Here is a 17,762-nt window from a genome sequence, read left to right as displayed (position 1 = left end):
GAGGGCTAGTATTCAACACAGTGGAAGAAATCTAAATGTTTATTGGCATTGTAGCATCACATTTAGAACTTGATTAGTTGATTTCGACTACTATATCACACCACATGACTACACGAGACATCCAATGTCAAAAGGTTGAAGTAACAAAAATCCTGAAAACAACTACGGGGTAACATAAAACTGGCTAAAAGAGTTCTTCAGTTCTACATCCTGAAAACCAATTTTTGTGAATAAGAATTTTAGTAACAAAGAATCAGCAAGTATATACAACGGAGAAGAATGTACAAAGATTGAAGTAACAAAAATTGAATTGATCAATCAAGATTTCAGGAATACAAAATTATTGACAGAGATTAGCTTGACCCACACAAGAAACAGCGAGACTGCTGCAATTCTTCTGGAATCAAAAGCATGTTTTTTCCTATTCAATGGTTATGTTACAGGTACATTTGCTAGAGTGTGAAAAATATAATCCTAGATAAGTGCACATAATGTACGATGCATTGTCAAGAACTTTGTAGAATACAATTTACACATTCGGAAAAGAATGAATGATCAGGATCAGCAACTTCAGGCTAGACATCTATATCTCGAGGTCGTCCAATGAAAGTTCAGTTGATAGCAGCTTCAGTTTCTGCACAAAATTCCATAAAATATACTTCGTAAAAGATAAGTTGGTAAATGACAAGTTATGACAAGACTGGTCAGAGTGTGCCTCAGTTGAAGCCCCTAATCTTCCGCGGACTTGTACTGGGTTCAATCCTCATGAGCATTTTGACTGGGGAAAAGGGGGAGGGGGAGGGGGAGGGGGGAGAGGTTTACAAAAGTATCCGATCGACCTTCCTACCTAAGTGGGTTGGAGCCTAAAAAGTAAAAACAATACTCATTAATTCATGTCAACTTGATCAACACCATAACTAACATCTGTTTCTAGCCACCTTAGCGGTGCACCCGGTTGTATGTAGCTCTACATGCAACCGGGGTAAAAGAACATTTTTACAGTTTAAAAGCACATTTTTGTCTGTAAAATGTGGGTTTAATCGGTAAATGTGTTACTAAACAAAAAAAAATGCTTTTTGAAAGATTATAAATACAAAATGACCCGGTTGCATGTAGAGATACATGCAACCGGGTGTACCTTCTACCAATTGGTCTAAATGTGCTTCAAAAACAAACAATTACTACCACATCAAATGCCAAGCTATAAACCAAACAAGAAACCGTGTGTTTACCGTGATAAATTGTGGAGGATCATCAATACTAGAGGAACCCAAAATGACTTCCCTGTTCAATTTTGTCGTAAGCTTGTGACAAGCTCGCAGCTGTAAAGAACCATAAATTTACAGCTTTAAATCGAAACGGATGAAAGAGTTATGTTTCCAGTAACGTAAATGCATGAAACTTCACATACCTCCGATCTAGTAGCACCACCCACAATAAATACGAAGAGTCGCTTGTTCATCTTCTTAAAATCACTTGAGGCGTGTCTGAGAACTGAATCACTGCAGACACAAAAAGAAAATAAATTTCCAAAAAACATAAACGATCAGAGTGCAATTAATGTATGAGCAGAACCACCCTAATATGCAGTCTACAAGTCAACAGGAACAATAAGATGACAAGAAATATCTTACGGAATACCTAAGCATCATGATACCCGCACAACAGGTAATTGACATAGAAGAGAATTACTAAATGGAGAATGATAAAGAAGGTAAAAAATAATAACGAACAGCTGCATTTAGTTATCTGAACAAAGTAAATAGAAGCAACTGGATGAAATAACTAGGAACAACCATCCAGTATAGTGGATTTGACATGTCAAATACACAGCTGTTCTTCAGTGTCCACAAGCATATGGAAATTAATGCGTGGCAAACGGCAGTTATCTATTATTGAATAGAAAATACCAAGTCTTACCTGGAATACCCATCATCAGAATTACGAGGTCGAGAAGCCCACGTTGGAGTACGCCTAGACCTCATAGAATGTGCAACTGGGGTCTCGGTATACTGTATTGCAGCAGGATGTGTAGCTCCATGAAATGTAGGACTTGGGTCATTCATACACGGGTATTCATTCTTAGGAAGCTCACCTTTACTAAGTTTTTCAACAAGTTCCTGAAAAGATAAATTGGGTCAATCCCCCTTGATTTTTACATCAGAAATTATACACATTTTAGATGAAATGCAAGGACATTTTTTCATCATAAATGGTCCATATTTTGTCCTTTAGTTTATTACGCAGTAGTAAGGGAAATCCTGAGTTTAAATTCTTGACGCTAGTGAACGGGATCAAATTTCTGAAAACATTGCCGAAGATATCATAACCGTTTAGGTTATATGGCTTTACAACTATTGCCACTAAGAAACTCAGTTGTATTTCTCTTCACTCTCTTCTTTAATTCCATTTCATATCTTTATTTCACCTTAACAGATTCCATGATACCATCCAGCACGTACATTACATGTATTACGAAACTACTACTCCTCTAGTCCACTGTCACAAGCAATACCCGCCTTTCCTTTTTGGGATGTCCCAATATAATGTTACAAGTTACTTGCTAAGAGTTGCTTAAAAGTGACTACCTTTATATTACCCAGTTTCCCGTATTACCTAATTAATTCCTCAATTAGTAACTACTTTTTTACAAGATTCAATCCAAACCATACAATTCAAAATAAAATGGGTTACTCTTATATACTTAATTCAAGTTGAACACCTAAATCTTGGATAACACTGTAGCTTTACTATGACAATATATCCCCCCCACAAACTCAGAAAACCCCCAAAGGAACAGGCTGAGAAGATCCAAGTTAAAAGAATACATCAAAGCACACAAGTTCTTTCTCCTGGTTTGCCAAGGAGATTTATAAGCAATCTTCAATATTCAAGCAATTGCATTTCATAACCAAATCACAGAACTCAATAACTTCGACCAAGCCGTCTGTTTCTTCTAGATACCAAATGACACGATAGGCATACCTCAACCATTGGGTAAAATCGAGATAATTGCCATGCTGTTTCTTCTCCAACACGCTCCTTTCTGACTCCATGCTTTTTCTGATAGCAAAAGAAATTAAATGAGAGGGGAGAAGATGCAGTATGAACAAGAGTAAACCGTTTTCAAAAATATGGCACACCTTATTATCAAACTTCAATGCAAAAGCTCCAAGAGAGCTTTTCTTTGTTTCAGGGGGTGTGCCAAGCAATTTCATGTTATAAACTGCATTTGTGTCATCTGATGATAACCCTGCCAGCTAAATTAAACAAGAAACAAAGAAACTAGTGAATTAAAATCAGAAGTAAAAGCCTAATTTCAATTATATAGAAACTGGAAACACTGTGGCTACAAACAGGTAAACTATTTTGCACCAACATGATAAATACCTAATTTACTTCTGCTTTTTTGGCTTCTTCTCTCACTTTATGGTAACCACCATCACACAAAGTGTTACAACTTCGTCGCAGAAAGTTCCATAATGAAAATTAAGTATGCAACTATGCATTCAATTGCAGAGGGATACACCTTGTTTTTCTTAGTATTAATAATAAAGTGGCAATGATGTTCAAAATTTTCCAAAAATGTTAATTATTTTTTTTAATATACAATAAGATTGCAAAACCACCTAGTTGTGTTCCAACTTTACTTAACAAACAAAGGCAAATGTTTTCCATGAAAATACTAAACCTCACCCTATGCTTTCCACGTGAACAAACTCACTGAGTTACTGCCTAGTGCCTACAATAACCAACAAGTTCTCTTAGATCCATGTATTTATGGACCTCACCTTCTCACTTCAACCCCCTCTCATATTGTAGCCCATACTTTCACTAATGAGCTCCCACCATTAGCAATAAAACCCTTCATTAAACCCTAATTCCAAATCTCTCTTCTCTTCACCCCACCAATACCCCTGCCATATTCCACCCAATCATTCACCAATGTGATTGCCTTACCAGGCTTCATCATGGCCATATATCAGAACGATGACAGAGAAGAATGTGATGCAGCAAGGGGAAGAGCAAGATGAAAAAACTAATCCTAAAGTTTATGGGGGGACAAGCCACCATCAAACAATATTGCGGCTTTAAAAATGGTCGCATGGAGGTAGACATGGACAGGAAAGGAAGGTCAACTAGTGCTTGGATGGTGGTGACAGTGGAGGGAGAGTGTGAGTTGGTCAAGAGGGAGATTTTAGAACACTAACAACACTTTTGAGGACTTTCTATTGCTTTGAATATTGTCATTTTTTGAAACAGTTGGAAACTGGGAACAGAAATCTAAAAGAAAACGAAGGGCAAAAAGATTGTTAAACTAAACGCCCCCTAAAAACATTCCAGCATCAACACAAGCATTTGCCTGCATTAACTTTGAACCTTTATCACCCTTAATTGGAGGGAGACTTACTACAAAACGAGGTGAATCAAAAACATATTCCAGGCCTCCAGAGCTTTCTATTGCTTTAAATGTTTACAGTCTTTAAGAACACATGGAATTAGAACCAGGAAAGTAGACAAAAAGTGAAAGATAGATATAGTACAATAAAATAACTAAATACACAGTGGAGTTTTTCCAGAACCAACACAAGCACTAACCTGCATCAACTGTGAAGCTTTGTCACCCTCAAATTTCTCAGGATATACAGCCGCATATACCATCAATAAGCGTAACTTACTTTCACGGCTCAAATCCTGTAAAAAGGTTTATACACTGTCAGACAAGTAATATATATCAAAATAAAAGGTTGCAAACTTCAGAACCACAAAGTTCTGACCTTATTCATGCTTAAAAATCTGATGACGTCTTTAGTTCCAGCATCACCGAAGACAAGCTCCTGTTCTAGTTTGCCAACATCTCTAAGATTTTGCTCTCTAATAATACGGTTTATTTTTCCAGCAATCTGTAAGAACACAACCAAGTAAACATAAGCACCTTGGAGATAATACTACATTTCTTTATCTATGGGTTAAGCACACAAATTAAGGGGAAAGGGGAAAAGGGAAAAGGGGGTAGAGCATTTGACCCATGTGATTATGTAAAGTAAGAGAGAGAACAACATTGGAGTAGGGGTAAAAAAAGGCATTTTGGGTATCAAAGTTGACCAAAATTAGAAATGTTGTAATTGATATGAAACTTCCAAAAGATGTATATGTTGCAAGAGAAAAAGAACGGAGGAAGTGCAATGCAAGCTGTTCTTACATGTTAATAAGTTAGAATATAAAACAAAAGGAAACAGAAGTTCCATTCTGAAAAGGATTTTGGGATCAACATAATATTTTGCGGTGCAATTAACAGTGTGGTTGGGAGCTTAGAAATAAATGAGGAAAATAAAGTGTAGAATACTCGATTTCCAATTTGTTTTTTTTTTGGTAACTTAGGGGCCTAGGGGGAAACGATTCAAGCAACAGAAAGCTAAAACTTGGTAAGCGGAAATCTTCTAAACATTTACCTTAGTTCAGTTTTCCACAATATTCCCTTCAAAGCTGAAGGAAAAACAGTGGGAATTTAGAACAAGAGACAATCTTAGGTTAGTAAGTTGTTGCGTGTGGTTTCCTCTATTATAAACCGAACAACGGAAAACTTTGAAAATCACTCACATTCCAACTTACAATAGTTTCTCATATTTGAAAACCAAACAAATTTCACATTTTTACAGTTTGACAATATTCCCTGATTCTACTTTCGCATTGTTTTCCAAATTAATGTAGTTCCCATATAATGCAAATGTCTAAAACTGAGACACGTCATTCTTGTCAGATCTATTAAAACATGCAGCAACTGAAAAGTGTTCTGCAGTTAGTTGAGGGAGGGGTGAAAGACTGAAATTGTTGCAGAAATGTTAAACAGTCTACCGAAGAGTTCCACTCGATAAAATACAGAGGGAGAAACTCGTGATCGTTAATTTAGAATTGTGTTGGAATATCCACGTGGTAAGTGGAGTCTAAGACTTCAGTGTAGACTTAACATATAACATATTAAACAAAGCCAATGTTTTATCCATTGAGCTGCCTTCGCTTTTGGCGTTCCTTCGTAGATTTGCAAGGAGCGAGAATTTGAAAGAATTCAGTCGAAGTAGTTCAACATATTGTTGTACGTAGAACTTACGCACCAATGAAATAGTAAACAAATAAATTGATTTCAAGTGCATGCCAAAATGAACCACAACTAAAATAACAGCCAAAACAAAGGCTTTTGTTGGGCTGCATATAGCATCATTAATTGAGAGAATAAAAGATTCAGAGGGTAGCTACAATGTAACGTGTTGACCGTTGAGCCAATGTGCAAGCTGATAGGTTAGAAAGTAACATTACTGCTGGTGTTGTCTTCAATCAGACAGATACGTTATAACCGTGAACAAAAGCAAGCACTTGACCCTCTTTGCCAAAAGAACATCTCACTATTCTTTTCACAAAGTTCAAGAAACATAATCAACTTACCTTCTCATGTTTGCTAAATCATTAAATCAATAACACATTCTAACTTCACAGTTTGAATTCCATTATGTTGTTTGAAACACAACAAAAGTCAGTCACTCTTTCCTCTAGATGCTCTTCAATTACAAGTTTTAGGTGATATCATTGGGAGATTTACAAAAGAGGCACAGGGGCCTAGGGGAAAGTTAATTTTGGAATGTGGATATTATTTATTCTATTTTCGGCGAACACATTTTTACCAACTTACCCCTTTTCCCCATTATATTTACACATTTCCACTCACTCCCTCTTACTTTATCAACCTTTTTCTTACATCCATTGATGCACCCACCTTTTTACTACCTCTCTCTTACTTTATCCGCCTTTCTCTTACACCCATTCACTACTCCTAGAAACAAGAGTCCATGGTAAGCGGGTACAACAAAACGGAGGGAGTATTAATATTTTTCAGACAGCAAACCAATCTTGTTTGGGAGATCACCACGAGCAGAGCTATTTAGTTGTACACCAATATATTCCATTCAGCTTAATTTTTACTCACACATAAAACATAAGAATGGACCATAAAGTCCATAAACACAATATAAGATTGGACGTACTCCAATACGCTCATATGAACCTTTAAAAAATAGGCCAAAAAAGCCAATGAAACATCTCATGACAGAGCTTGAGGCAAATAATCTCAGTCATCTATTCCCTACAACAGAAGTTTGATGAACGCTCTCCAACAAACGTTCTTTCTAAATGTATACCAGGGGCAAGTCGCAAAAGTTCTTATATACAAGTATATAACAATAGGAAATGAAACAAACAAAACAAACATGGTGAAAGAACATTTTCAAGACTTTAAATCATGAAATGGAAACCAACTCCAGAACAACAATTTGAAGGTGATCATGAAAGATTGAAAGCAGCCACTTTCCTACAAAAAAATTGGAGCTTGCTCATCTGGAAACTAACCTCAACATGTAGAGAAAGCTTGTCAATTTGTTCACTATATTGTGGCAAAGATTGAACCATCCTTTGCAGCTCACGTGTTGACAATTCACCACTTTCTCTGGAAATTCAATCTCGAATGTAAGATACATATCAAAAAAAAAGGGAGTTTTGAGAAGCAAGCTTAAAGCAGCTCAGCAGTTACCTAGATACCCAAAAGCAGCTTTTCCCAACCCCAAAGTAACTTAAAATAGAAGTAGCAATAGAATATAATATCAGCCAGAAGTAAGAACAGTGCCCACGGTAAAAGCCACAATCTAATTTCGAAATCTCTCACTTCCCTATAATTTCGTGTTAGAAACTTGGAACGTCAAAGCCTAGCCATATCAAAAGGGATAAAATGCTTTTAAACAAGACATAAATACATCATACATACAAATGCAAAGACAGAGCCAAATACCCTGTTTACCATACAAGCTCATAACAGTGCCTTTTTTGAATTTGGTTTCACTGGGTCAAAAATGCCAAAAGCCTAAAATACTTCCAACTGTTGGAGACCAGAATCTAATGGTAGATTACAAACCACCCGCATAAAATACAAACACAAATAGCACGGTCCTACATCCTAAATGAACAATCTTCTCATTAATCCCCCTAAAGAAGCCCCTTTCCAACATAAGACTATAAGAGATTTTCCACCTGAAAAAAGTCAGCATAAATATCTCACAAAATACGAGAGGAAGGTGATTGATACTCTAAACTCACTGGCACAAGTTCATTATCAACTGATGGGTTCACCAACCTCAAAATTGTTCAATCTATTACTACAACCAGTTCTTACCGCACCTTGACTACTACCAGCTAGAAACCGGTCTTCAACTAACATAAACCCACTGGTCTATTATTCATTTTACAAGTGAAGTTTGATGTCATTTTAGTGATTCTACCAATAGATGCAAAAACTTTTCTTTGATATTTGCTGTTTACGTATTGGAAGCACCGAGATTGCGCAACAGCATTGTGACAAGTATTTAAGCAATATAACATTTAAGACATAGCAAGAAAAAAAAAGTGCTGATAACCACTCAGGACAAGACTAAGTTAACCACACTAGTGAACTACAGTCACCAAGAAAAAAAATGCATCTCTCCGACACAACCTTCAAAATATACATTACAGAGGAAATACAGACTGAAAGACTTGCTGACCTTGAACTGTGATGGATTTGTGCAGCTTTATTCTTTGACACGAAATTTGTCATCTTTTCGTGTAACCGTTCACTAGCCTAAACAAAGTTTATAGAATGCATATCAGATTTAGCTCAAAAAATATCCACATGTCTAAAACAAAGGATAAATTACGGATAGGACGTACATCAGCTATATGTAGATGTCTAAGCTCAGACCAGATAGGATCATGCTCCTCCAGAAGGACCTCTTTTTTCTCCGGAGGCCCTCCAGTTTTGCTTGGAACCTGAATGGATTACTCTTAGAATTATAAATATAAATATGAAAACAAGAAGCAGAACACAGACTGTAGAATGAAAATGGACTGTGAACATTAAATATCTAAAACATACCTCATAGACATACTTGTTTCCTTCCAAACCTAGAAGATCGTGGCACATGGCATCATAAGTCCACTCATGTATCACAGGAGCAATCTGAAAAGTAGAGTTGCAAATATACTCAACATGTAAAGAGTAACAACTATTGCATCTAGCATATAACCAATGAACACATTCATATACCTGATCAACAGATCGGTCTAGAACGAGCAAATCACAAGTTTCTGTCTGGGGGAAGTTAGCAATGCTGGTCTTATATTTTGTTAGATGATTCCAGATTCCAGCAGCTAGCTTCGTAGGAATTAGATCACGATAGGTAGTCATTGTGTTGGTATCAAGAGATTTGGCAGCACGATAGCGAACAAAAGGAAACTCCTAAAGGCAATATAGTGTGAGCCTTGAGAACTTTTTAACATGTTCTTAACCATTGACAGGATGATCTACATACCCTCATGGAAGCGAATGTTGTTGCAGCTCGAGCGGCCATTATATTTAAACATGCGTCAGCTTTTCGATGATTCTCATCATTTCCAAAGAGCTCCTCCATTGCCATTTCGTTATCAGTAACAAAACCCTGGACATACAAACTAATATTAGGCTTTATTAGAAGAAACAAAAAATAAAGCTAAACAAGAGTACAGGACACCGAGGGGATGGCATGCATACACTGAGGGTGGAACAGTAAGAGCTAGCATGCTCCAAAAAAGAAACAGAATTACAATTCTGAACCACTGCTGCTATAAACTATCAAGTATCAATCACAAGAACACCAAAGTTCTTCGTCCTTCAAGATAACTGTAAGTTAGTCTCAACAAACCTCTCTTACAATTTACAAGGGACGGAAAGTTAAGTACAATTAAAATAATTATGATATTCCCATAATAACAGGAGTTAATCATGTGCATCAGTAGCAATCACCAGAATTAATCATTATAATGCCAAGAGATTGTAACAGGGAATAAACGTATCTACCAGATCCGTCTCAAATTATTAGAAAGAAGAAAATCCCATATCGAAAACCCTAAAATTTCTAGGATACAAATTGGTTAGTAAGAAACCAAACCCAAAAAAAAGAAAAAAAGAAAAAAGGTTTCCTTGGCTTATATAAATGGAATGAGAGGGATAGAGAGGTCAAAGTTTTGTCCCAAAAATCAATAAAGCGGGCAACGGTAACAAAAATAGCAGACACTGGGACAAGTGACCCAAAAATCAATAAAGCGAGCAACGGTAACAAAAATAGCAGACACTGGGACAAGTGAAATAAGGATTCAACATTATTCACCTGTCTATCAATAGCATAATACTCCAAATTCATCTGCACTTGAAACCAGAAGAAACAATTTATAATCTTTTAGATAAATAAATAAAAACCAATAAATTCAACCCAACACACCAAAAATGAAAGACAACCTCGCTCAATGCGCCTATCCGAGGCAAAACTGTAGCATCCTTCTTGATATGACCAACAAGTTCTCTAGTAATAGGTGAACTGAAGAAAACAAAAGCTCTGGTGCCCCAACACAAAAAGGGTAAAGAAAAGTTACACTGGATAAAATAAGAATCCGAATCACGACATTTGTAGTTTTTGTTCAGAAATAAGATGCCATTTAAAAGAACTACCACTTACTTCTTGTATAAAGGCTTTTTTCCAGCCATATCGGACATAAACATGATAACACTGCGAATTACCAATGAAGGAGGCAAAAGTTAAGTGATGTACAAGCCCACTATATTACGTTAAGTGTTACACAATATGAGAAAAAGACAAACAGAACTGAGACAATACTCATCGCATTATAGAGATAAAAGGGCAGGAAATTACAAAAAAACATGCAAACTAGCCAACTATGATTTACTTGATAAAGTAGGCCACTAGAACTAATAATGGAAATGTGAGTTACTTTTTGTAATACAATGACACACTTTGAAAGAATATTTAGGTCAATGGCATTTTTTAGGTAAGTCACAAATTCAGTGACATAAGTATTAACACATTTTGTATGCATTTCAATGACATAAATATTATCGCAGCATACTAATGTTGCAGAAAAAACCCAGTTTGCAGAAGACAAAAAAAAGAGTAAGAGTTGTTCATATGAAGAAGGCATATGGTCACTGTCAGTCTGTCACTAACAGTATACTCCCTCCGATCCCCTTTGTTTACCCCATTTTCCCTTATGGGTTGTCCCCAAAAGATTACCCCAGTACTAAAAATGGTCATGAGAGAAGACCACCATTCTACTCTCATGACTCACATTTACAACAGTTGGTCCTGCCAATTTTGTCTCTTATCAGCTTCACCCAACCAAAATTTAAAAAAACACCAGACCCTATTGGGGGAAACAAAAGAAACGGGGGGAGTAATCATTACAAATAAAGATACATAAAATACATCAAAATCTCCTCCAAGCTTCCAAAGAAAATCTCCTTTTGGCATGTTAAGATGCTAAGTTTGCATGTACACTATCTTACCTTCCTGATAACAAATAGGCTGCTATCATTTGACCAATAAAACGAGATGGTAAGACTAGATGCTACTTCACAATGAATTTTAGAAAAAGCCAGGTTCGAACACTGCAAACCCCTGCCTTGTCTATGTCTACGTGAAAGTATCTGGCTACGGATAAAAGATATAGATCCAATTCAGGGTAGAAAAGACAGACACGGCTATGAATCAATATGAAAATTTAGACTTACCTTCTTTTTCTCTCTACAAATTCTAAGCAGCCGTATAAGCATACAAGCAGTCAGGTACTTATTAATTTCTCCAGTCAGACAGAAGCTACCAATTCCTTCAGAAATAGGATTTATATTTTTAAGTCCTAGATCTAAATTTTTGAGTCATTAATTGACGAAAAGGTATATATCGACCTATACTTTTCATTATCAATTTCACCAATGGCCAGTAACTTGTTGGAGAAAAAGGTAAAAATATTCACACATAAAAGCAAAAGGGAAAGTAAAATTCAAGCAAGAAAATAAGACAAAAACAAGAAATAAGAAATAAGAGGGGAGGCCTAGTAAAAAGAATTAGCAAATAGTTTAAATTATGCTTATATTTATTCTCCATTGCTCTCTGTTTTATGTGGTTGGATGAACTGTACATATTTCATCTTCTCCTTTGCATTATTTTAGGTAGTAGTCTTTTTTTCTCGGAGAAAATATTTCTTGAAATTAACATTATTCTAAATATACAATATGTAGGAAGGAACATAAATGATTAAAAAATTAGGAACACGACTGACAATAATGATTGAAGACCAGAAATATTACTTTTCCTTAGATGGCTGGATAAAGTATATAGCATCCATGGTGGGTAACGGTTGCCTTCTTTTATATATGTCTTCCACCACTGTTTCACCAAAGAAACAAAAAACGTCAGATGAAAGAAGAAAAATTACATACAAAAAGAAATAAAATCAGCATAAGTGGCAAGGTCTCCATCAAACAAACATCGAAGCTACAGTAGTTTCCAACTGTGCTATCAGCGATTCTGAGCGTCCAACGAAAGGCCCCTTTTCGAATCTTCTCAGGTCCAAAGGGATTTGAAAGGCCAAAGGACTTGTTGAATATCTTTGATGACCCAATTATAAAATAGGGCAATCCTCCAACATCTGTTGTAACTTGTTTTTGCATTAATTACCACCAAAGAGAATCCCCTTGGTACACAATAGTTCTCAATGAGTTGTCTTAGATGGTGATGGCTTCTAAGTAGATCTCCCAAACCTAATCCAAATAAAGTTCTAACACCTTCGCGTCCTCAATCAACCTTTTCCATAACACCATGGTGAAACTCATTACATTTAACAGGTATCCTACGTTGTTTGAACACTTAAATTGCAACTCCATTCTTGTAAATTATCTCTAAAATACTCTTCCTGCGTTGCTCTTTGGTTCTCCATACCTGGTCAAAGAGGTTTGTTGACCATTTGACACCAACCTTTCCTAAACATCGACATTCTTCAATGGGAATCCCATCTGAGACATATGACTTCTTTGCTTATCTTCTTTATTGTCTTATTCACTTATACTTTTTGAATTCTTCACATAAGACATCATTACTCTCATGATCACTGAGATCCTTTTTCCATTGAGATCTTTTTTCTTTACCTAAAACTCTAAATATTATGGAACTCGATTCCAATCCAAGTCAAACAATTAAATGTGTATTGAGTGACATAGCCATTAGCACAACAAGGTCCACAAAGCCTAGCTCATTGTTTACAAATCCAACCAAAATCCGCTCCAACAGCTTATCCTTGGACAGCTATTTATCAGGCATTTAGAGTTGGATATTCCACTCGCTAAGTATGTTATTTCATTCTTCAATTGCATGTATTAATTCTATCAATATATCTGATTTTAACCTCTTTCCATGGAAGTGAAATACCAATATCCTTTGACCTTCTTACACCAAACATCAATCTGCCGTACACTATCTTAAAGTTTTGCAAAGGGCTACGTTTTAGGTAACAAAATTGCAACTGGGGATTTAAAACCCAACTTCTAACATAAAGTCTTTGATCCAAATCATAGTGTTGCTTTTATTTAAAAATGTGAAATTAAAACCTAGGGTACTCAAAGGAGGCATAAATGCATAATTCTATCTCAAAACCTTAGGGAGCTGATACATAAAGTGTTTTCACTTCACTTTCCATTTGCATACCACTTCTTTTGCAGAAAGTGTTTTCACTTTATCTAATGTCTAGTTCATGTCTCTATAAAGAAAACTAACCATTTACAAATTACAACACCAATTACCAATCAGATCAGCACCCATCACTACATCTCACTCACACAAGTACATAATTAACGTCAGCTTTCTCTCACACATTTGAGCAACTCCCTACTACTCTTAGTTATCGAGTTTCAAAAACAACTACCTAATAGGTTTAATAAAAATCTAAAGATTACCAACTTTATACTCCACGAATGACTAGCACTACCAAGTAACTTGCTCAAGTTGTTGCTTTTGGCTTATATGTTCAAAGACGGTGGATTTTAAATGAGAAAGCTGTCTAATCTCGATGGAGTATGTAGGAGTTCCAAAGAGAAAGAAGGATTGACAAATAAAAGGGAGTTTATTAGGGGAGAGTGGGGCTCATTAACAGAAGTCATTAATTAATAGTGTTACTCATAAAAATAGTTGACAACAGATATCTTTTTTATTGTCGATTCATGTCATAATATGTGACTTAGTTTTACGCTGGCCGCCACCAACCTAACGCAACCCTCCTCCTTTATCCGGGCTTGGGACCGGCAGTGAATGCCGCATACGCGACACTCACAAGTAAATGCCGCATACGCGACACTCACAAGTGAATGCCGCATACCGCCACCAACAGATATCTTTTTTATTAAAAAGACAAAATAGGCAATTGTGTTTCACAAATTGATAACAATTGGCAGTTAGTGAAATTTTCTTTCGAATAAAAAATATCTAGCCCTCACAAGTATTTGTATCTCACCACAATTGCCCAATCAATATAAGGCAAAAGAGAAAGTCGGGGACACCTTTAGGGCATCAAAAAAAAATCCCTTTTGTTCATTTTCAATCATAGAATCAGATATCAATATATCAACGAGGTATTAATGAGAAGACATTTACATTTACACTTTGCAGTGGACAAAAACAATTACATTACCATGACATTATCACCTCCTGTGTATCCATAGTCACAAATCTCATAAAACAGTTTTGTTTAAACCATTTTCGACCAAAGAAAATATACATAGTAAGGCATATATTTTAGCAAATGAAAGTGCAATATAGGTCAAGATTGAGAGTCCCATAAATGACAATTTCCTCTCCCTAGAATGCACAAGTCTTATTATCCACGTCAATTCGGTAAAGAGCATGTTCCTTCGTAAAAGACAATTACTCCTGAGTTCCTCCACATGATACAAATCCCTCAACCCTTAGACAGATGAATATTCATCTACAGTGCCCCATTTAAGTTACCTCACCTCGTTGAGGTAATGTGCACTTCATGAAGAGTAAAAAAAAATGTGGGTAAAAAAAAGTTGAGGCACATGCTTCATCAAAGACCAAAAAAGGCACATGATCTACATCGTCTTGCGCATCATGAACACCGCCTTAGACAAGGCTACCCCAGCAGCCCAATACATTACGATTACCATTGGACCGTTACCATTACCTGGCAACTGAAACAGCCCCTAGAGCACCGCTGCATCCAGCATCCATCATAGATTCATAGTCCCTCGCAATAAGATGTGATGCACCTTCCACTTAAACTAAGGTGTACAAGCATCCAGTAGGAGCACTTCATAGTTCAGACAATCTATCTCTCGCTTCCAAAATGGTCTTCAAAGAACAAAGATATGTCTTCACCTCCCTAAACAATTATATTCACTTCCTAAGTACAACATCTTTGCTCTCACTAATAGGTATAAACAACAAGTCATAGTAACGAGGGCATAATTTACAAGCATAGGACATTTTGCAACAAAAAAAAAAGTAAAAAAAACAGGTTCGAAGAATCACATAACATCATGGGATTAGTCAAGTAAACAGGACCGAAAGTCAGGGGGGGAAATAGGGTTTATACTACTCACATGAGACTCCTGCTTCCGTGATGTCTGCCATTTTGCAAGCACAGGACATTATCTTAACCGTAAATCTGTCCATGATGAGAACCTAAAAAAGGCATAGAGGTCATACAGATACAATTACCCTCACATAAAACGTCAATCATAAGCCCACACAAATGATAGGACAAAGAGATAACTAAAATACAAAACAGCAACTACAAGAAAATTTTATGGATGCTATGTAATATAAACCTCCTCACAACAATGTCCAATAAGCAATGGTTCTGTGCTTCCAAGATACTACGTAAAAACTAGGTGGACAACTAATTGTCCATTTCATACATTTGAGCTAAATCTTCAAGTGAGAAGAGGGAAAGGAACCATCGGCACCAAATGTAATCCAATTATACCTTCCAAGTTGACCGAGAGTCCCCCTTCTTTGTTGATTCAAGCATCTCATGAAGCAACCCTGATGCAAACATAACACAAAGGTGGGAGGGAAATTCAATTTAGTTAGACAAATATCAGATAATAAAACCATATCTATTGCAAATCAAACTAATGCACTTTTAGTTTATAAATTAAAATCATAGACTAGTCAAATATCTTTCTTTTTTATTTCAGTGTGGTATTTAATGAGATAGGAGAGAAAAACTGAATTTACTAAAATCGTCACTAATGTAAGACAACTTCATGTTCAACCTTTGCATCTTAGGACTCTTCACTGATTTTAATTTGTTACCCACACAAAAGTCAATACAGAAAGTTTTTTCAGTTGGTTCCATTCATCCAGGACATCATAAACTTAAGGACAACTTCTTGCTTTTGATAGATTAAATATTGATACATAGATGGTTCTAGGAAAACCTATAGAAGAACATTTTTCCAACTTGACAATGGTAAGCTCTCAGCCCTAGAGTCTAGAAACCACTACGACTAACACTAGGGTATTTCTAATCCAACAAAAAAATACAATTAACTCAAAGAAAATTCATGTTCAGCCTTTGACTCTTCACCCCATTAATCCACTTCCTTGGCCTAAAGTCCAGGCAACATTGATCTGTCACTCCAAGTTCTCCAACCCTAAGGCATAGGCATCAACTCCAACTTACTATAAAGCTAAACTTACCACAATTCTTATGAAAATCATTCCAGCATTATCACATTCCTAAAAGCAAAGCTATCAACTTTTTCCTAAATTCACTAACCAACTCACCAAGCACCTAAACACATACAATTCACAAAAATCACTACAATCCATCCATCAATAACACCCCTGGAAAAAAACAGTCACGTCCGCGCCCAATCCTCCTCCCAATATTCAAGTAGCATTAAGACTACATTAATAACAATACTCATGTTACAAGAAAAAACATTTCTATTATCTCTAAATCCTACAAAAGCTACAACTAGTCAATTATTCCGCAAAATCGAACAATAAACCAGTCCAATTGCAGCATTTACAGCATTAACAGAAAAATAAGCTTTTTATCTGATTATAATTACCGAAGTATAATATGAGGAGTAGATTCCGATTCAAGATAACTACAGTAGTTCATACTAAATTAAACCTTAAGAAATACCATTAATCATTAGCTCAAGAGTAACAGTAGAAAGAAACTTACGATCACGCGTAATTTGCTTAAAGTACTTGTGATCGCCGGCGTGCGAGGAGCTGTCTGAATCCATCGACATGATTGAATTTTCTCGATTTCTTCCAATGGAGGAGAGAGAAAGAGATGGAGAGAAATATAGGAAATCGGATCAAAGTTAGGGATTTGAAAATTTGAATAGAGTTTATTGAGGGAGAAATTGGGGAATTTAATTGATTAGGGCAGCCGGTGATCGAGAAATGGGGCTGACCGATTGCCAACCGTTGAACAGAGTGAGACCCAGGGAGATTTCTAGGATGACTTTGTATTACCGAGTTTTTTTACACCGTATTACTTTTCGGACGCTTGATATGGAATTTTCTTCGTCTAGAAGTGTGATACTCGTATAAAATTTGATTTTTTTTTTTTTTTTTTTGTAACCGTGTTATGTTGATTATTTAACCATTAAGTTATGTTTCAAAGAAAAAAGGAAAAGTTTTTAAAATAAAAGTTATATCGTGGGATTAAAAAATCTATCTTAAATGTGTTTCGAAAAGTTCAATTGTGTTGGTTTATAATTTTTAAATTACGTGTGTGTGCGTTGAACATAGCCTCTTATTCAAATGATTAAGGTCATGTTTTTTAGAGCTGAACTGAACTGAACTGAACTGGACTGA

The 17,762-nt window shown here is 36.1% G+C and overlaps 1 protein-coding gene across 1 annotated transcript; it reads right to left on the bottom strand.

Annotated features, from left to right (window-relative positions):
- Positions 1-290: 290 nt before the first annotated feature.
- Positions 291-17,453, bottom strand: LOC110784402 (SNARE-interacting protein KEULE). The gene is made up of 21 exons (XM_021988856.2): positions 17,119-17,453; positions 15,904-15,962; positions 15,518-15,599; positions 12,215-12,293; positions 10,569-10,619; positions 10,352-10,448; positions 10,224-10,256; positions 9,390-9,515; positions 9,125-9,316; positions 8,954-9,037; positions 8,749-8,847; positions 8,583-8,659; positions 7,399-7,495; positions 4,779-4,904; positions 4,600-4,695; positions 3,144-3,260; positions 2,986-3,063; positions 1,921-2,120; positions 1,412-1,502; positions 1,233-1,322; positions 291-634 (listed from the first exon to the last, which is right to left on the bottom strand). Exons 1-21 carry the CDS (start codon positions 17,186-17,188, stop codon positions 584-586), a joined length of 1,995 nt encoding a protein of 664 aa, XP_021844548.1. The 5' UTR covers positions 17,189-17,453; the 3' UTR covers positions 291-583.
- Positions 17,454-17,762: the final 309 nt, after the last annotated feature.

Source organism: Spinacia oleracea, chromosome 6 (genome assembly GCF_020520425.1).
Source record: "Spinacia oleracea cultivar Varoflay chromosome 6, BTI_SOV_V1, whole genome shotgun sequence".
Taxonomy (NCBI): Eukaryota; Viridiplantae; Streptophyta; class Magnoliopsida; order Caryophyllales; family Amaranthaceae; genus Spinacia; species Spinacia oleracea.
This window is presented reverse-complemented; position numbering and strand designations above follow the sequence as displayed.